A 21,522-nucleotide genomic window follows, 5' to 3' on the forward strand; every position below is an offset into this window, starting at 1 on the left:
CTATTTAGTCACAACCAATTTCTAAATTTTTACATGTTCTTTTCAAAGCACAACTATAGACCACTGAGCCACATTCTTCTTTTTCCACTAGGGATTTGTGATTAGTTTCCTGCCACCTGAAAGTGCTCCCAAATGCCACAAGGAAAGACGTGGACCAAGATTCTACAAATCAGTTTTACATAGTGAGTATAACTGATTCAGTCCGTATCTATAAAAGGTCTACTGGGGTAGGAAGGATGAATGTAAGTCGCACCATGATGGAGGTCAGGTCCTCACTCTCGAACCGGCTGATGGCAAGCTCCAGTGACTTGTACATGGCTGCTGACACCCTCTGAGTGATCAGCCTATTCAGGTCAATGGAACGGCCAAGGAGCTGAGAGAGAGAACAAGAGGGGTACATTAGGGGCTGAGAGCCTCTTCCTCCTCCTCTGCCACAACCCTGCATGATAGGTTACCCAATAAAAACCTGGCACTTATGAAACAAACAATCACTATAAATTAAAACACTGATTTCAGATCAAAAACCCTGTCTTCCACTAATCCTAACTAATGTTAAAATGTGCTGAGTACTACATGGATGAGCTAACACAGGGCACAAGTGTGTAAATTTAAAATTTGTGGGGACATTTTGGAAGGTGTAAAGTCTTTAACAACAGAAAAAAAAAGACAGGAGACACACACAAAAGAAAAAAAAAGGAAAAAAAAAAAACTTATGAACTTTGAAAGGTTTTTTGGGGTGGAGTCAGGAATCATTTAATTAGCCGATGTGAGTCAGTGTGCAGTCATCACAATGATGTAAACAGTCATGTGTATGTGAGTAAGCGGGTGCGTGTTGGGAGGGGACAGCACTCTTTCCAGCATCACACGACATGACCATGAGTTTGGACATGGAGGAGAAACCCGTCTTATGAATCCATAGCAAATCCATATAAATCCATATCGTCCTACCTGGACATGCCTCTGTTTCAGCAGGGTCTCATAGCGGTTCGAGGATGGCCAGGGAATGTTAGCACCCTGGTTCTTGCACTCTGTTCGTAAACGCTTATCAAGCAGCAGACTGGAGGGCCATGACAGAGACACAAACATCAGCCTTAGTGCACAACTGTGGCCATTTAAGCCAGTCCTTAAAAAGGTACAGACACATAACCTCACCTTTCCCTATTCTGCGCTCACCATTTAATAGTTTTTTTAATACCTTAAAGTGAAAAAATTATCTAGGCCTGTGTCTAAACATGAGTCACTGTTCTCAACATCAAAGATGCTACAAACCTTCCTGCTAGAATCTTGTAGTAGGCAAATATTTGGTCTGCAAGTTTGTAGACAAACTGGTCAAAGCACAGGTTCACCTGAAAGCAGATGAACACATGTTAACGTCTCTTAAGAGTGTTTCATGAAACTAGCTCAATTTCAGGCAGTCCTAAGCACCTTTCCTGATCATTTTTAAAAGCTGTCCAAAACAGACAATGAGCAGAAATCGGTTTCTACGGAAAATCCTTCGGTTATCACTCCACCAATGGTACTATACACAATACAACAAAAGGAAAATGTCATTTGAGGAGTACACCATACCTCCGCTTCAATCTCATCATAAAGGAACTGTTTCTTGAACTTGGTCAAGGCATAATGTGCACTGTCATTGTACAGATCCAGTGGATACAGAACATATCTGTGAAGAAAAAGAAATAACAAATACCAATTAATCCCAGTTCCCTATGAATACAGCCCCGAAATCTGTGTCTGTGGAGAAACTTCAAGAAACAAAAACACACATTTTACCTTTAAATGTTTCAAAACTGCAATTGAAATTATTCAAAACCTCACGGAAATAATGCAATTTTCCTTTCTGAGAAGTACACACAAAAAAGACTCCTTTTACAGGATGTTCATCAGAAGTTTTTAAAATTAAAGTTTCTCTCAATTCAATGTCCTTTCTAAAGGTATAGAATGAATTGTCCATTTTGGGTTATCATAAGGTTCTTTAGTGCAGCCTGCACCAAAATTCCATTATGGGACAGGAAAAACACCAAACCTTTCAACTGTTACTCTTGTGCTCTACTTTTCAAGTCAAAAAAGAAGTCTTACTCCATCATGGAGGCCTCCTTGGTCTCTAGGATGTGGTCGGTGAGGATCCAGGGCATGGACATCTCAATGGGGAACTGGATCCTGCGGCCCATGGTGAGCTCCAGGAAAAATTCTCGGAACCACAGCTGGGACAGGTCACAGCACTGCTGTAGTGTCTCTGAGAAAGGAGAAATAATATAAATGTACATTTCCCCACCTTTCTTAAAGGTTTACAGCCAAAACGACTGCCTTCTGAATAATTCGCAATCATCGGGTTAGTCTCCTTCCGCACATTTTTAATAGTTATCATTGTATTCCAAAACACAGTCAGTCAGCCTTAAGCGCAAAATGTACCATTTTTGCCACATAGGAAGTTACCTTAAACAAGTTCATTTAGATTTAACTCCTAGCACACTTACCACTGAAATTGAGCAAATGAGTGTAGAAGAAGGATTCCCGGTGGAACTTCTCTATGTCCAAGATAGTGGGTCCCTCCAGGCTGCTCCTAAGAGTCTTTTTGGCACCACTCTTATCTGCGATGAGGGACTCCAACATAGTTCTGACCATGTACAGCTATATTATACATATATACACACACACACACACACACACAGACACACAGTTTATTGGGGGTGGGGAGAGAGCGGACAGAGAAAAAGGACAAGTCAGTTCTTCATAGTCCATTTTAACACACAGACCTACAGCTCCCTTGTTTGGCAAAGTCTAATTAAATATGGCATGTAGGAATGTCACACACATGAAACAAAGTGGCCTTTCAGGTGTTCAAGTCAAATAGACCTATCGATCAAGGTCAAAGGTGCATGATTCTAAAAAGCTTGAGAAATGCATCTCCCTGTGTATCAAGTTTATAGCTAGTGACCTTGAAATTTTCGGCATCTTAACTTAGGATTGTTCCTTCCCTCTTTTCATAATGTATTTTAGAGAAATGCATTTGCAATACATTTTGTTCTCCCACAGCCTTTTAATCAGTGTATTACAAATGAACTGCTTTTAAAATTAAAAAGTTTGTTTTCACCTTTTTTAATAAGACCCTAGAGAGATAAAGCCCAACACATTATACATTTCTGTTCAATATGCACTTATGATTAAACAAAAAAGGTGCACATTTCAAACTGGTGCAGAACCTTGGGAAATCAATGTAAGCACTAAAAGAAGGGTTTGGTTCACTTCTTTCCAGAAGTAAGATTAGCAGTCAACAGTTCTTGTAACCTTATGGTTGCTGGTTTAACCCTCACTCCTAATTCTCGTAGTACTGCTGAGCAAAATCATTACATTGAATTATTCCAGCAAACATCCCCACTTAGATTTATTCATTTGACAGACGCTTTTCTCCAAAGCGACGTACATCCCAGCGAAAATACCCATCATCAATACTATACCAAATGGCACTTACGACAAAGTTTGAGCTAAGCAATGATTTAATAGTAATGGGTAATTCTGTACAAGATGGGGCTGAATTCCTCACAGGATTATAAAGAATCATTGTACCCAGTTCCCAACAGATACCTGTGGGACAAATTTTAAGCATAGAAGTTAGCCTAATATGAATAAGAACTTCTATTAAAAGAGGCTCCTGTACAGATTCCAAAAAGCAACAAATCAGAGGGAGAGGGGGGGAGGAAAAAAAAAAAAAAAACAGTAAGATTCCAGTATTACCGTGTCCTACTCCTTCATATTCCTTCATCAGTAACGCATTAACACCAGTTCCACAAATCTTTCTACTGTGACAGATCCTTACAAAGCTGTACCAAGTGGCATTGTGGTCTGCAACTAACTTTGAACAATGTGAACGCTGAATTATAGAGAACATTAGACATGCTATTAAGAATTCTTCCATTTCCTATGTTCAACAGCCTGAAGTTTAGGGACAACTATTTGTGTCAAAAAGAGCATAATTAGACAAAGACATCCACAAAAACATAAACATGCACAAAGTATCACAACTAAAAGTCGAACTCAAACGGAACACATCAAAAGTTAAATATTTTTAATAGAAACTATGCTGTCATGCACTACAACACTGGCAGCTTAACAGTCAAACTGCTTTAATAATTAGAACTACCCTTGTTTAATGGAGATTTTTACTGTTAAAGACAGTAGTATTTAGAATTAAGAATGAAGTGCATGTGAGATTTCTCTCTATGCTTTTTGGAATGTCATCTTTGGAGGTCAGTATGAACTGCTATGAAAGTTTTGGTTCCTACACAAAGCCAAGGCTGGGGGGGACAGTGACTATGAGACACTAGAACCTGTGTGCTTGAAGGTCCCACGGCACGACGAGGCACTTTGATATCAAAGCCACCCTTGGGGTCTTTCTCTCCACGAAGAGCAGGGTCGTTGTGCGGCTCACGTCCGGTCTCCCAGTCACAGATGGTTTTCCTGATAGCCTGGAGAACGCTGTGGGCAGATCAAGACAGCAGAAGGGAATATCAGCCAGTAATATCAGTTGACAGCAAGTGTGGCAGTGAAAACACCGTAGAATTACCAAAGACAAAGAGGTGGTCAATAATTTTGATGAACTAAAACACACAAGCAAAGAGCTTCAGGAATATTCATAACACGTGGTTGTGGCTACTTATAATGAATTAAACAGCACTCATTGCCAGCAATGTTAAATTTCCATCAGGCCTAAGAGATGCCTTGGGGGCTTGTTAGTCAATCTGACCCACTTTCTAAAGCAGTTGAGCAGTTTTTCTTTGTACTAAGATTATTCACACCAAACCCCCAAGTTAAGAATGTTGTTCTGAAAAACAAGGCAGAGAACATGGCCCAGAGAAGTCTTCTAACCTTTGGATTACATTCTTCTTTTTTTTGATGGCCTGCCGCAGGGGTTCCCGCAGGGTGACCTGGGCAAAGTCCTGCAGAGCAGCATAGATGGTGTGGCGGATAGCGTGGTTGAAGACACTCTCCATACGGCCCATGAGCACCTGCAAGCCTTTTATCATGGCAATGACCTGATGGAGACCAAGCACAGCATTGCCAATAAGCACTCTTGGCCACTACACCTGAATAACTGAATTATACCAAGGAGCTGTTTTACAGCTTCACAGATCCAGCCACCCCATAAAGATCCATTCCACTGTCAACAATCGTTTGTTCTGAGCAGAGTCACAGCAAGCCAGAGCTTTACCCAGCAACATAGTGCACAAGGCCAAAGGGGGAGGGGACACACCCAGGGCAGGACGGGAGTCAAACCCACTGCACCACTGCGACCCCCCCCCCACCCATAAAGATGTCTCGGAAAAAGCTGTGTGGGACAAATCCATTTTCAAAAACCCCTGCTTCCACCACAAATGTTTCAAGGTGGTTTGGATTAGACTTGACTGAAAGCTCAAATTAAACATACTAAAAGAGAAATTTACTCCTCACTTTTCCAGTTCTGGATCAACATTTGGGTGAACAATTATAATGCACTCTGGATGAACTCTCATATCTTGTAACCCTGCCTTGAGAAAGAGTATTAGCAACCCATTAAAAGGGCAATTGGATGGATATGTTATCAGTTTGTTTCACCTGTTTCTGTAGTATAACTGCCAGGTCCCAGAAATTACAGCTGGAGAACGCAAAAGCTATACCCACCTCTACCAAGGCAAACTTCTCCTCGCTGGTGTAGTTGTATCGGGTGGCTCTTTCATACTCCTCCGCATTGTCGGGGCACTCTTTGTTGGAGTACTTGTCTGTGGGGTGCACCAGCTTCCAAGAGTACTGCAAGAAGGCCAAAACAGGGTCTATAGTAACCACAAGACCTGCTCACAAGCCCAAACACAGAGGACCTTTAACACTCAATGTACCCAATAGAAATGCATGATAAATTAAATAAAAAATGATATACTGAAGAACAGGAAAAGGAGAAAAACTAAAAAACTGGCTACTATGGGCTGATGAACTATCATACAAACGCCTTTAATAACACCAAGGTTAGCATGTCAATGTCAAAGTGGCTTTATTGTCATTTCAACCATATACAGCTGATACAGTATACAGTGAAACGAAAACATTCCTCCAGGACTATGGTATTACATAGGCGGCACAGCAAGTAGCGCTGCTGTCTCACAGTGCCTGGGTGGTGAGAGAGAACGTGGGTTTGATCCCCACTCAGTCTGTGTGGAGTTTGCATGTTCTCTCTGTCTGCGGGGGTTTCCTCCGGGTGCCCCGGTTTCCTCCCGCAGTCCAAAGACATGCTGTTCTGGTTCACCCATAGTGTATTAGTGACAGAGAGAGTGTGTTCCACTGATGTATGGATGAGTGACCCAGTTTAAGTAGTATATCTAGCAGTGTAAGTTACCTTGGTGAATAAGGTGTGCGCGCTGATAACACTACATAGTATCCATTATAAGTCACTTTGGAGAAAAGCGTCTGCTAAGTGAATAAATTTAAAAGTACATAAGACAACACAAAGATACTTACACAGGACTACATCAAGTGCACTTGTGTAAGATGTGCAAAACCACACAAGACAGTACAGTAATGACATAAAAACATAACAGTAAAAAACAGAAATTATAATAATAAATACTACAAACATACTAATTACCAGTAGATGAACAGTGCAAAAAAAGGAATTCCTCAAGGAATAGTGTGAACCTTAAACACTGAAGGGAGCTTTCGTTCACTCACATTTAATCAGCTTACATCCTTCCTGCTGCAGGTAAGGCAAAGAAAATTGTTTGGGAGCAAAAGTATGAACCAAAAAAAATATTCTAGACTGGAGGTTTCTTTTTTGCTTAAGGTAAAATGTTAACCATCAGAATTATTCACTTAAGTTCATTGCCAACAGTTTACACAGGCAGAATATAACCCTGTTTTTTTCCAGAATTAATTTAGATTAAGAAACTTTGATCACACTCACATCAGACATAAGAATACTAATACAAGCAGGACAATTAACATCTGCACTGCTATTGTAATTATCTTTTGTTAAAAATCTTATAATGGGTTCGGACATCTAGACTTAAGTTAAAAATTATCTTCTGATCATACTACTAAATCATGTTCCATTATGTGTGCAATTAACTCCAGTGCTGCTCACTTCATAAAGCTTCCAATTTTAGGTGGTGACTGGTTATCCAGTCAGTCAGAGGTGAGGTGGGAAAAAGAAAAAACCACAACTCAGTGTTGAATGTGTAAACAACTGGAATTAAAATTCACTCTGTCAGCTGCTTTATACCTAAAACATGTGAAGTGATTCTTTCATAGTGAGGGTGGACAAAACACGTTCCTGGGCCATCCAGGAGAGAGCAACCCTAACCCATGTCCTTAATTCTCATAGTGACATAGACATGTACTAATTGGCTTAAAATCTATCAAAACAGCATCCTAAAGAAGAAGCTGTTGAATATTCCTAGATCTTTCACACTAGTGCTACTCTACCAGTATGCACATCATCAAGGGTTATTTTTATGAATATCACAACACAACTATAGCATAGTAGTTTAGGGGTTTGTAGGGCTCAGAAATTACAAAATATCTGACTACTGATAATGTTCCAATGTTAGTTTCTATTAAAAATCACGAACCAAAGCAAATAAAACTGGAAGACACGATTCACACTATATTCAACTAAGAAAATTACAATGTGGATTATAATGTTAAGTGACTTATAACAACTTATACCATTTACACAGAGGGATAATTCTTTTTGTATCAATTCAGGGTAAGTACCTTGCTCAAGGGTATTACAGTAGGTGTGGGATCTGAACTCCAGTCCAGTTTTAACCAATAAACTACATTTACACTTATTCACTTAGCAGACGCTTTTGTCCAAAGCGACTTACAACAGGTGTGTTACTAGCCCACACACCTTATTCACCAAGGTGACTACATTGCTATATACACTACTTACAAGGGGTTACTCATCCATGCATCAGTGAAACACACACACACACACACTATGGGGGAACCTGAACAGCATGTCTTTGGACTGTGGGAGGAAACCAGAGCACCCAGAGGAAACCCACACAGACACGGAGAGAACATGCAAACTCCACACAAACTGAGTGAGGATCAAACCCACGTTCTCTCGCACCACCCAGGCGCTGAGACAGCAGCGCTACTCGCTGTGCCACCGTGCCACCCTTATCAGCAACCCCTTATATAAATCAAACTCAGTCTCTAAAAAATAAATCTTTAATACAACAACAGAATAAAAAAAGAAAAACTGAGCAATCACTAGCATAAGATATAAATACAGGGGGAGGTCTGGTTGTCAGTGTGGCAATTTGGCTGACAAATACTTGGTCTGCTTTGGAAAAACATTCCCTTCCTGTCTCAAGATCACATGTCACAGCTAACCAATCAGATGACTGGCTACCTACCACCTCCATGACATGTGCACTCCACTGGGACAGGAGCTGCAGGCCTTGGAGAGACAGGTCAAACAGCTTCCTGTACTCGGCATCCGTCTTCTGTGATTCCTGGCGTCCGGACCCCGTCACCACCTATAATGCACACAGCACATATGATGCAAGTGGAGGTGGCCTTCACACCACACACCCAACCTACAAGTGCTCTACAACCACATACTGCAGTTTCTGTACCTCTATTCTTACAAATATTGGACAAATATTTTTTCCATTAAATCCATTTTCACTGACATCTGTATTAATTTACCTGAACATGGAAAAAATTACCTCCCACTCCTACATAATTACTCAAAGGAAACAGTAACACTAAGTCATGAATACATCTCATATAACTTCATTATTATAAGAGCCACTGAATCCATTTTTGCATACTGTCCATGTGCATCGATCTGGGTCAACAAGAAATGAGCATTTTGTAACCTAACCAAATATATTATATACACAACAACTTAATATTTTAATTAAAAAATTTGAGTGCTCCAAATACACAGAAATAAATGTTTTCAGGAAAAGTACTCCAATGTTTCTAACAAATAAGAGTTCACTAATGTGAAGGCATTAGGTTTGTGTTTGTGGGTAGAAAATTCTATAGAACATATACAGGATAAGACGTTACCATCCAGTGCGCTCATATCAAGAGCTGTACACTAGGCCCGGGTCCAATGACCTGAACACATTGTAATGCCATCATGAATCTCCACAACTCAGCACTAAGAAGCTTGACCTCCTCCACCAACACTACATCAACTCACAGGGTGCCAACATGGGTATTTCACTGGGGTTATCAAGCAGACACCTCCCCTCATAGATGTTTCATTGAGCAAGACCCACAGCCTCAGGAAGGCTCAATAATGAGGCCTGGTATCCCAGACCCACCACCCTCCACACACATACCAAACATCTTCCACCTACAGCAAACCCAGGAGTTGCACAAACAATCACCATAAAACTCAAACAATCCTGACCAACACCTCTAACAATTACACCACTACGTATTATCAAGCTAGTCTACACTGCTCCCGCTGCAAGCCACCTGCTGTCTAGCTTAATGAAACATTACTACAGCCCTCCAACCAGCAGCCCCATCTAACATGATCCATTTTCACCCAAACCTACTGACTAGCCTTTATAGGAACTTCAGACAGCTCCTTTAATGCCAACCTCAATGAGTGGCGTTGAATACTAAATTCCACCAGAAGCAATGTAGCTGATTTAGCCACAAAACCCTGATACCCATCTCTACTGGTTTTATATGTGCTTGCCACCCATTTTCAGTAAAACATCAAAAAAAAAAAAAAAAAAGGTATTTAAAACATTATTCAAAATTACTAAAGTGGCTATTAAGTAACTACATGACGACAAACACACTTCACTACCCTTCCAATGCAAAGATATTCACTGTGTGGTAAAATGGAAGAGAAGTCTCAGAAACAGTGTATGGCAAACTAGTGACCAACACATTCAGAGCCACATAGCTCACCCACCTCACTGTTGCTGTAGCGTGCCAGCTCAGAGATGAAGCGCATGTGGTCATCTCGAATCTGGATCATCTGTTCACAGATATTGTACTGAGGACTGCTGCCTGGGGATGTGCAGGACCACCTGAGAAAAACAGACAGAGCGGGGTAAATCGTTGGCAGTGATGTATATTTTGCTGCCAAAGTAGTTTGTAAAACAAGTTCATAACTTCATCTATTCTAAAATGTTCCAACCAATAGTCAAAAACACATCATAGCTGCTAGAATAGAGCAGTTTCTACAGATCTCACACGACTCACCAGCTGTGCCTGATGTCAATCTGCACAAGCCTCAAAGTACAGAGTACTAACAGCACTGTAAGTCTCACCTGGATTTGTTCTCCTCAAAATGGGCACTGTTTTTGATGTAACGCGATAGCTCAATCTGCATGTCCCCAAAGAGGGGCACCACCTGGAGTTGCTGTGGTAGTCATGAGAGAAAGTAAAACTCTTCAAGAATCACTACATAATTTATGGCAATTCTTCAAACATCTTTACACCAAAATTTAATTTTTTTTTTTGAAATTCATGGTCTCATGAGTCCTGCATCCCCAAACAATCTCACACTGAACTTTCAATCCACCTTGAAAAACTTATCAATTTTAGTCAGATTTATCCTTTTCTTGGTATCCAGTTTGTAGATGTTGCTGTTGGTCCCATCCATCAGGTATAAGCCAAAGCCCATCACCTAGAGAAAACAGACATAAATCCTAATTTCCCCCCCAGCAAGAGTGAACACCACGTCAAATCACTGAACAATGTAAATTAAAAGCAAAATAGCCTGGCAAAGTAACTACCCGTAGTTTACCTTGCCGTTGCTTTTTCCTTTATTGCACAGTAAGTCTATCTTTATTATATATGATAAGAAAAAAATATTAATGCAACATCAACTCTCAGTGCTAATGACCCAAACAGACATTCTTAAGGGGTATTACAAAAAGGACATAGTTACTTTGAGCAGCATGTGCTTTTCGTTGGGAGTGAGGTACATCTTGTTCTCATAGTAGTCCACACACAAGTTCACAATGTCTGCTAGAAGCTCATCGTAACCATTGATCACCTCCAACTGCTGCTGCAGAGACTGAAAAAAAATTGAGAAGTCTTATTAGAATCTGTGGTTTAAAAGTACTATGTGCAAAATGATACCATCATCCATGGTGCAGTTTAGGAAGAAAATGTCACACCTGGGTGATTTTGTTGTGGTTGGCCAGAAACATGGACAGGTTCTGGGACTCCTGGATGGACTGAGGCTCAGACATCTTCCTCAGGAACTGAGCAGCTCTATAAGTCAATGTGAAGACAAAAGAGCACAACATCAGCACCACCTTGAGGGGGGGGGAATCACAGCTTAAACAGTAAGTGTGGTGTTAAAGAGTTTAAAACGGATCAAGACAGATTGAATGAAACTGTTGTAACCATTTAGTTGAGATGCAAATACATGAGAACACAGCATCCACACTTCTAAACAGTAGCCCCTGACATAACACAAATTCTCAACAGACACACACAGAAAACAAACAGTAACCCATCACACCAGACAAAATATATCACCTCGTGCATGCTGTGGTTTTCAGACATTGCATCACACTGTTGCTCAAAAAAAAAAACTGTACTTACACTGGCTTCATTACTTGCAACACAACAGAAAACAGAGGCATCACAACGACCTAGTACATGTGGAAACCGGTTCAAAATTCCCTTTTCTCTCACTTGAGTCTAAGATAAAAGCTGCTTCCCTTGCAAGAGCATATGTAATCTCACACACAAAATTATCTTTGTGGGAAGTTCATGCCAAATGTCACTTAATTGCAATAAATTATTCATACCCCACTAACAAAACATTTCTGGTTCTTAAAAAGCCCACAAAATTTTAAAATAGCCTTCTAATTTGAGTGGATGTCTCCACAAAGTCTATTGTTACTATCATGACTACCCCCTCCCTCAAAATATCCCAACAGAACTAGAAAAACAGGCATGTGAGCATGCATTTATACATGCATTCATACCCAGAGGTTCTCATATGGCAATACAGTCTTTGATTCCAGGCCTAAAAAGTGCATGATACATAATTTATCATGTTTCCACACATGAGCTGCTAAAGAACAAGCTCTGCTTGATCTGACAGCTTGCCCTCTGTCAGTTCTCGACAGCCACTCTCAACACATAACATTAGCAGGATGTGCCCTTACCTCACAACAAACTATGTGCAAACTCAAATCTAGTAAATTCAAGACTCTGGTTGCAGCCTATAAAAACACTCAACGGATTGTTCCCCGATATCAGCAAACTCTGATCACCCGCTACACCATAACCCGACTGCTATGCTCCTCCACATTTGCCTGCTTAGTGGTCCCATACACGAGAGGTTCAAAGACAAAGGCACAAAGGTTTTTGCTTCTGGCCCCAAAGATGTGGAATGACATCCCTCTCTCAGAACTACTGAAACACTCTCAACTTTCAAAAAGGGTCTCAAAACTCACCTCTTTTGGATTCACTTCTCCCCAATCTTGTAAGTACTCGATAAACATGAACACGTTTGTTACTTTTACTCATTTAGCTGATGCTTTTCGCCAAAGCAGCTTACAACATTATTTAAAATTATGGGGCCATTTATATAGCAATTAGAGTAAGTACTTGGAGCAATTTAGGGCAAGTATCTTGCTCAAGGGTACTACAGCTGAAAGTGGGATTTGAACCTGCAACTTTTGGGTCCTATGGCAGTAGCTCTAACCAATATGCCACCAGCTACCCGAGCTGTTTACCCCCACTATGTTTAATAAATTTTAAAACTAACAACATTAATGTTAATAACCTTAATATTTAATAATTTTTCACTATTTGCTTAATAACTGAAAACCCTATATGCAGCTACTCATGTATTGTACACTGGTTTATATGGTGGTATATGACAAATTCACCAAACTTAAATTTGCATCAAAGTTTGCATCTCTTTCTCTTTGGTGCGATGCACTTTTTATGTTGTTCTGAGATGCACATCACTTTGGAGAAAAGCATCTGCTAAATGAATAAATGTAACATACATCCAGGGGCTGTGGCAAGGACTAAAGAGATTAAAGTGTGAGCCACTCTGATTCAAGGGTTTGAGTGTGTCAAATGCTAGGCTACTGGATGTTGACACCAAAATGTGTCTAATCAGTTGCATTTGCACTGAAAATTACAAGAAACATAATAATGCCACCTAGTGTCTGCCCACACACAAGTTAGAGGTTTTCCAGATCTTTAAACAGTTAATCAAAAATTTTCTTCAGTTTTAGACAGGAATAGATTTTAAAAAAATAAAAATAAAAAAAAAAAAAAAAAAAAAAAAAAAAAAGATACTATTAGTTGTCAGGGATATGGAAGTAATGTCATTAAAGAGTATTGGACCAGCACGTAGACCCTTTGTGATACAACATGGGTACAAAGCTGTCCAAACATTAGCTTCCAAGTAAAACACCTGATACACAGTACCTCTTATAGGCAGAGTGGTCATTCTTCACACTGCACTTCATGTTTTTCAACTCATCCAGCACTGCAAACATGTTGATGAACTTTCCAAGGGTGAGCAGGTAAGCCTCAGACACAAAGTCCTTCCGCCGCTCGGCGTGACACAGTCGTCGCACCTCCCCACAGAAGCGGTCAATGGCAGTGCGCTGAATAAAAGCGGAAAGAAGTTAAATGCAGTTTCAAAACAAGAGGTCCTAGTCTTGAACCCCACTGTTTACATGTATACTGTAAGAAGCATTACATTGTAAGTCACTTTAGAGAAGTGTCTCACACACACAGTCTGAAACCGCTCATCCCAAGCGGGGTCGCAGCTAGCCGGAGCATAACCCAGAAACATATGGCGCAAGGCTGGAGGGGGAGGGGACACACCTAGGACGGCATGCCAGTCTGCCACAAGGCACCCAAAGCAGGACTCAAACCCAATACCCAAAAGAAAGCAGGGCTCAGCCAAATCCACTGCATCCCCCTAGTGAAGTGTCAGTTAAATGTAAATGCATGTTAATGTATACATTTGGAAAAACACTGAAGCATCCTGCAGGAAAATATAAAGGACATATTCCATGAATGAATCTCTAGCAAAAGAAAATGCATACACTATATAGACAGCCAGTCAATGGTTACTCAAATCGTGATATGGTGTTTTTCTTTCTGCATAATGTCAAGATGTAAACTTAACTATATTCACCACCAGTATTTAAGTAACCTCAATGTAGCACGCCACTCATGTTACTATTTTTAAATTCTGATTAGAGGAGGAATTCCCACTGCTTCCTTAAGCAGCCTTCTGACTCGCAATACCTGGAAATACATGAAGTTCATGAGCTTTGTGACCTCCGGCTCCAGAACTTCCACGGTCTTCTCATATATCTCCACTCTATTCGGTTGCTCATTGCACTTGACCTGGAAGGAGGGGTTTGCACCAACATTAGTGTGTGAAGGAAGGAATGACATTAGGAGGTAGCCATCTGTGAAAGGCATGTTTAAGTAAACTACAGGGCAATGAGAAAGACCTTCTGGGATGAGGAGATATAGTCAAACTCAGAGGCTGATAGTCTCAGACACAAGGAAATGGTGCTTACATTCTGAGAACCACTTAAGGACTTCTGTTAATATATCAGGGATCGAGATCAAGCGAGAATGTGAAAAAGACTATCCTAACCAGTGTAGTGGTATGAGAAATTAAGATTAGACCAGCTTCAGCAGTTCACCTGTCAAGTACTATGAGAGGAAGTTCAAAGACAGAGTAGGTCAGTACCTGCGGGATTGCCCGGGAGCAGCTTCTCCAAGTGTATAACATCACAGCATACTCTTGACCCTCCTCCAGCATCTCATTCTAAAAACACACACACCCAACAGGATTCTGTAATTCTGAGTGGTACAGACCATGGTAATACAACATACTAGACAAGTCAGATACAGGGCATAAAGGTGCATGGGGTAAGACAACCAGCCACAGGAACAGCACCCACAGCTGACTGAAGACCCTTTTGAGAAGATGACCTAGAAGTATTTCACATTACACACTGAAGCACAAAATCCCCATTGTGCTCTTGAACAAGGTTTATCTGAGTGAACAAACAAAACACGGATCTCACTCGGCTGAAAGAGGAGGTTCTCACACTCGTGTGCGCACGCACACACACAGAGCAGCCATGAATGGGTACTGTGAGGCAGGCAGCCTCTCTGAAATGTGGAGAGCAGTGCTTGTTGCATACAAAGTACTGTTTGTTGCAGGCCAAATGGGGCCTTTAACAGGGCCTTAATCTTTTCCTAATGAAGCCCAAAGCAGTGAACCTCAACAACGGGTGTTTGTCACTTGCCCATTCAGACAGGCTCTACTCAGAGTCCAGCAGAAACCTCCACTGACACAGGCACCATCTCTAATAACTTTAAGGCCTGCCAGTCCTGTTCTACTAATCGACCCTGCTATCTGGAAAAAATTATTTGTAAATGTAAGGGATTTATGGGTCAGGCAAAAACTGCTGAGAAAGACACAGGCAAGAAAAATATCATGAGTCTCTCAAGGCAATTTCAGTAAGTACAAACACCCCAAACTGGATGGTAAATGAGAAAGAATGCACTACCATGCTGGAGTGGACCGTGGCTTGTTCAATGTAACGGGCAATGCCAGTGACAAAAGCATTACGGTCCTCAAAGTTGGTGTTGAAGTTGGGCTGTAAAAGAACACAACACATTTATGTATAAAGAAAGGACAATGACTTCTACTGCACCATTCGATACAAGAAATTAGTTTAATTCCATTCAAAACGGGAACATAATAAAACTCTAAGGCTGGAATGAAAGGGCCAGGCACCGTACATTAAAGAAGGTTCTAGCTTTTGCAGAAAAGAGGAAGCTGAACAATAGGATTTTCCATCTCTGTGACTAGCATGTACATGCAATCCAGACTGTATACAAAGTTAGTAACACTGAGGTCAGGGAAAGCCCTACCTGGTACATGATAGAGGAGGGCAGGGGCTCGATGCATGGCTGCTGATCAGGGAGGGGCAGCTCCTCCAGCAGATCCACATTCGAGAGGGCATCCTCCAGAGTCACCGTGGACGCCATGGCGCTACACATACACGCAAATAGAGAAAACAGTGAGCCTGTAGCCACACACTGGGCACATTCATTCACACATCAGGTCAATGCTTTACAACAAGCAAGCAGACTTTCAGAGACATAGAAAACATTGCATAGCTAGCAGCCTCAGAAACAGCAGTAGTACAACTCAAAACGATTAAAAAAACAAAATTTGATTCTCCACTAACCTGAATACTTTAATGAACTCTGCTGAACACAGCCTCACCTCAAGCAACCAGAGAAAGTATGTTTGTTCAGCAGCACTACAGCAACAAGAAGAAAATCTGATACTGCTGATAGTGTCTTGTAATCTGTGAGCATATGCTTTTGCTGCCATGGTTACACAGCCCATGTTTTAGAAAGCGAGAGGAAGCAAACAATTTCCCCCGCCCCACTGGTTCAGATAGTTGTTTTTTTCTTTTTTTTTTCCAAATCTCATAGTCAGCCTTGCCTGCTCACAAACATGGGGGACGTACAGTGACACTCCCAACAACTGATATGAAAGAATCCACTCAAGCCATCACATCTGAGGCCAAGCAACTGTGAGGATGCGGTAGAGTGCGGTCTGCACATAATTGCACATATCCTGTTTATAGTCTGGTTCAGCAATCCCATATTGGTCTTCTGCAGCAGAACTGGCCTTCAGAGAAGGACAACAGCTGCAATCACATAGAAAAGCACAGCTACTCACTACCACAGGTAGGACAACAGGAGGAACACTCAGTCTCAACTCAAGACCTGGCTGGGTCTCTGAGATAATGACAGGGATGCCTCTGTGGAACATGCAGTGGGCATGTTCTTATCCTGAGCCTACAGGCCAATCCTGTCACTTGTCCATTCTGCAGATTAAGAGGGCCATAAAATATTACCAGCCTTTTCTGGGACATACAACCAACCCAGAAGATTCATTAAGATGCTTTCCTATCTTTTAATTATAAAGTTCTCATCTGGACATTGAAAAATTACAATTTAACTTACAGCACCAACACTGAGCACCCCTGTCTTAAAAGAACATTTAACAACTCTGCTGTTTATGAGAAAGGGCTCGAATGCTGAAAGATCACAAGTGAGCAGTTTGTGACAATGGGCACCCACAGCAGCAGACGCGTGACTGCTTTTTGACACCTGGAGCTGCCAAGCTGCTGTCACTCACACCATCACAAAAGATAGCAAAAGAAAAAGGAGAAACTACTACTTATTACATTGAAGCATTAAAAATGAAAAGGCTATACTGTTTATACAGACATCCTTATACAGTAAAATACATAAACATCACAAAAACAAAGAAATGCTAGAGAAAATGAGCTAAACCAAAGTCAAAAACCATTAAAGCCAGACCAAATATACCCTCCTCCCATTTCAACTTGTATGGAAAAGCACAAACACTGTGCTGAACGCAGTGCACTCTGGGCCAGCACAACAGCTCCAAGTTGCACACAGGTCTTCCATTAGAAAGCAGAAGCACGCTAAATGGAGACCACAGCCAAAATAGGACTTTTCTGCTGCCTTGGGTTTCTTCCTGCCCCTTTCTCACATGCGGCTTGGTCACAGCACACTTAGTCAAACATGCGTTCTCAGCCCAGAGAAATTGTTACCCTCCCAACGTCAACGTCAAACAACCTGAAGGGAGGTTCGGAACCACAGAGGATGCTTCAAGCACAGTTCTTATGTCCAAAACAGGGCGCCCCCCCACGCGTCAAAATTATGCCTTCCCCCCATTATCAGTAGTGACCATGTAAGCGGGCAGCATGGAGGCAAGAGGAAGCATTAATCAGTGGTGACATACGCAAGGAAAAACCTTGGAGATGTTCATTTCCTGAGCAAGAAGGAAGAGCTCAAGCCTACAAGGTCCAGCAACAGTAAATCCATGGCATAAACACAGTGCATCAAAGGAAGCATCAGAGTGGCAGCCAATGCATGCTGCCACTGCCAGCAAAATGGAGGGTTAAAATGTCACAGCCTTGTTATGTGAGCTTTCTGAGAAGCTCACCCACTGCTAACCATGCTTCCTCCCTCAACTGAACCTCACCCGCTGAACCGTCAGGGACACAGAGGGTTTGTGCCGCCTCCCCTTTCCAGAGTGTTCACACCTCAAACCTCTGCTACGGTTGCCTCCGTTGCCAATAACAAGTGAGGAGCAGCAAAAAGTCTTCACAGAAAAGCAAGGGAAGTCACGTGTTGGCAGATGAGACAGAAGTGATGACTCCTTTGGCATCAAAAAGTACCCCTAGTTTGGAGATCATTCGATAACACAAAAAGCAGTGCATCAACCTGCGTGCTCCTGCAAACCACACACCTTCCTGACACCGCAATGATAAACTCTACTGAGCTTTAGTCTAATCTTTACAGTAAAGCATCACCAACATGCCCACAACCACCATATGAAAACTGAGGTTTCTGGTACAAAAATAGACACCTTCCATTGCAAGCCACAGTCCCTGTCACACCTCTTCACTTTCTCCCCAAAGTAATTGTGTTGTCCTTCAGGAGGTACCCTTCAGCAACACATCACCACAAGTCACTAATATCTTCACACATATATCACACTGAAGAGAAACAGCACTACAGACACACAGCTACCCCTGTTGCTGCCTGCTAGACTGGTTTTGTTAAAGTAGCAAAATTATGGGCTCTTCGTACATTAGATTACTGTTCTGTGTTAAAATGAAAAACATTCTAAACAGCTTCTGATCTCAAGGTCTCCACTGCTGCTCTAGTACCCCTAATCAACATACTTAACCATAACTGAATCAGTAAGAATATCCAGCTGTATATATGGAGAAGTCACTGTATAGTTCAATATCTCACATTGTAAGACACCTTGGACCAAGGCTTCGGCTAAACAGAGCTTGAAAGTAGTAACTTCCAAAGCTTAACGTTTTACTGGAATAACACCAGTTCAGCAGCCTGCAAAAAAGATACCACAGAGACTCCCCTGACACAATGAATGGCGAACAACCATTTCTCATTTTATGTCTGGATACAGATCACTAAATCAATTAAGCGAATGGATGAGAAACACCTCCGCTGTAGGGTAAACTTGATGTGATGCTGCCATATCCACGGCTCTCATGAGGTGCATCAGAGCAAAACCCAATGCCTCCTTCTCCATGCTGTCAGCTGTTACAACAAACCCCACCCAGCACAAAGTTCTCACTTCTCCAAAACCTCAGCTGCTGTTCTGCCTGCACAGCTTTTAGGTCCCTACAGAAAACTGCTCAATGGGAACACCAGAAGAGAACTGCTCAACCATGAACACAGTACAAACACCACACTGCAGACTCTTTAAAGTCATTGCTCCAAACACCATCTCATGACGAGAGAACTTCTCCGGTAATGCCAGGGTGGGGAATGAACTATTTATTCACCCTCCGGAGGGCAGTTAGTAAATCTCACAACACAAACATCAACACAACCCTTACAACACTTTTTTTTTAAATAACAAAACACTGCAACAATAAGCAACCTGTAACAAGAATCACAGATCAACGTAAACACACCCGTCAGCAAGAATCACCGGTCACCAAAAGTTGAGAGCCTCAAAAAGAAATAGAAAATAATTCCAGCTTTCACATTAAAAATCTTAATTCATTAGAAAATCCTCAAAAACTTAAGTCCGACGAGTTAAAGCCTTCTTGAGCCAAAGGAGGGACGATGCCAAACGTAGTCAACTTTACACACTGCCTGCATCCCGATGAATACAAACACACACTGGGCTGTTGGTACGAGCCCTTCTGCCCGAGTGATGCTGGTATTCAGTGTTAAAGAGGCGGCAAGTTTCAAAGGCAACTGAGAAGTACCAAATTCGTGAAGGTGCTGTCACCCCAATAACACATAAAAGGCCCAACAGCTCGTGTGAAATACATCTGACCACCAGTGGGGCGGAAGGGTTGGAACACATTAGAAAATTGAACAAACATGTAACAAAGAAAACTTTTTTGTTGCTTTTAACAATTGAATATAATGATAATATTCTGCTGAAGTAAAAGTAGAACAGGCTGAGGCTGCTACATTCGATTCGGCTTCACCAGATAATTTTCCGCCCATACCTGATACGTTCACATTCTCTTCCCTAGTGTTTATGAAATACTTCTTGCTTTGTTTTTTTGCATTTTCACTCGGAATTTACCTCATATTACCAGCGGAAAACGAGTGCAAGTGAATGAGTACTCGATACGCGACGAACGATACTGGGGTATCCAAGTACTTCCCGAACAAACCAGTGCCGACAGTGCGACACACGTCCAAAAAGTTACAGAAACCCGTCGAGTAACTTCACACGGACGGACTTAGTCACTCGTTCCACACGCAACGACGGAAAATTTGGAAAAAAATGGGCACTGAAAGTGGATTCTGTACGCTTAAAACCCGCACGAACGAAGCGGAGGCGTTCGCCGCGACGCCCAGGAATGCCTCAGCGACGGCACTCACTCAGTTAGCAGCTCGTTAGCCGGCTAGTTCACTGGTAGTTGCCCGCGGATAGGGAGCAACGGTGCGAGGCCGCAAAAAGGAACGCGCACAGCAGAGCAGCTAACTTTACACCGAGTAGTTCACACGGACAGACTTAGTAAGTTTCTGGCGAGTTCCGCAGCTATGATGATGATCCCGGAGCGCGAGGAGGAGCGAGCGGTCGGGGAAACTACAGCCCCGCTTCTCACGCGCTTTCCGCCTTCCGTCGCCTCGTTCAGTAAAGAGTCCCGTGGCGCCAGGCAGCCGAAGCGCGCGGGGAGGAGCGGGAATGGCGAGTGGCTCGCGAGCGAGCGGCCCACACCCACCGAGCCGCGCTCGTCTAGTCCCTGGATTTCCCTGGAAAAGGCCACTTCGACCGCGCAAATTCCATTAAATGTCCGTCCGTCGGGCGACTACACACCAATTCTGAGCGCAGCCCTGCGTCCGAGCGCCCACGGAAACTTCGCGGGGTGGTTCTGCTGCGTCTTCCCCGCGCGGACGCGAGTCGCAGCCGGGCGAGCAGGACGGGTTGGGAGTTCCTGTGTCAGCGGCCGCGGGCTGAGGAAACTCCGCGTCTCCGCCTTAGTGTGCGCGCCGCGGCCGCTAGGGGGGCTCTTCGGGAACGGGGGCGCGCCCGCTCGGGAATGTGCGAGGAGTGTCCGTGCGCGCCCACGCGTGCGTGTATTAGAGAGCGAGAGGAGTACATTTCGCAGTAATTACAAGACTGCGTCGCAAAACACCGGTGCAGAGAGCCAGTCTGAGGTAAACCAGCTCGGGCTGCTCGATTATACCGCACCACTTTAGCCACTAAAAGTCGGTGGTTGTGTAGTGGTTAGAGTTTCTACCTTTGGATGTAAAAGTTGTAGGTTCGAATCCCCTCTCCAGCTGCAGTACCCTTGAGTGAGGTACTTACCCTGAATTATGCTAGTGAAGTCATCCAGCTGTATTAATCATGGATAAATAATTGTAAGTAATTTGGGAAAACAGCTAAATGAATAAAGTGTCATTTTTTTCTACATAACC

At 42.4% G+C, this 21,522-nt stretch overlaps 1 protein-coding gene across 4 annotated transcripts in view; it reads right to left on the reverse strand.

Moving 5' to 3' along the window:
• The window catches only part of cyfip1 (cytoplasmic FMR1 interacting protein 1), a 28,919-nt gene extending 7,849 nt beyond the window's left edge, over positions 1-21,070 (reverse strand). Inside the window, exons 1-21 of one of the 4 annotated variants that reach the window (XM_018750093.2) lie at positions 20,921-21,070; positions 15,919-16,039; positions 15,552-15,641; positions 14,723-14,800; positions 14,266-14,367; positions 13,432-13,613; positions 11,145-11,241; positions 10,913-11,041; positions 10,544-10,648; positions 10,290-10,381; positions 9,929-10,046; positions 8,397-8,519; positions 5,662-5,787; positions 4,870-5,036; positions 4,332-4,479; positions 2,481-2,634; positions 2,083-2,239; positions 1,570-1,666; positions 1,270-1,346; positions 949-1,057; positions 254-373 (exon numbers count right to left, since the gene is read on the reverse strand). In XM_018750093.2, coding sequence (XP_018605609.1) covers positions 254-373; positions 949-1,057; positions 1,270-1,346; positions 1,570-1,666; positions 2,083-2,239; positions 2,481-2,634; positions 4,332-4,479; positions 4,870-5,036; positions 5,662-5,787; positions 8,397-8,519; positions 9,929-10,046; positions 10,290-10,381; positions 10,544-10,648; positions 10,913-11,041; positions 11,145-11,241; positions 13,432-13,613; positions 14,266-14,367; positions 14,723-14,800; positions 15,552-15,641; positions 15,919-16,035 — 2,388 coding nt within the window. In that variant the 5' untranslated portion in view covers positions 16,036-16,039; positions 20,921-21,070. The other 3 variants (XM_018750094.2, XM_018750096.2, XM_018750095.2) reach the window with 3 other exon arrangements.
• Positions 21,071-21,522: the final 452 nt, after the last annotated feature.

The sequence above is a fragment of the Scleropages formosus genome, chromosome 1 (assembly GCF_900964775.1).
Source record: "Scleropages formosus chromosome 1, fSclFor1.1, whole genome shotgun sequence".
NCBI classification, from domain to species: Eukaryota; Metazoa; Chordata; class Actinopteri; order Osteoglossiformes; family Osteoglossidae; genus Scleropages; species Scleropages formosus.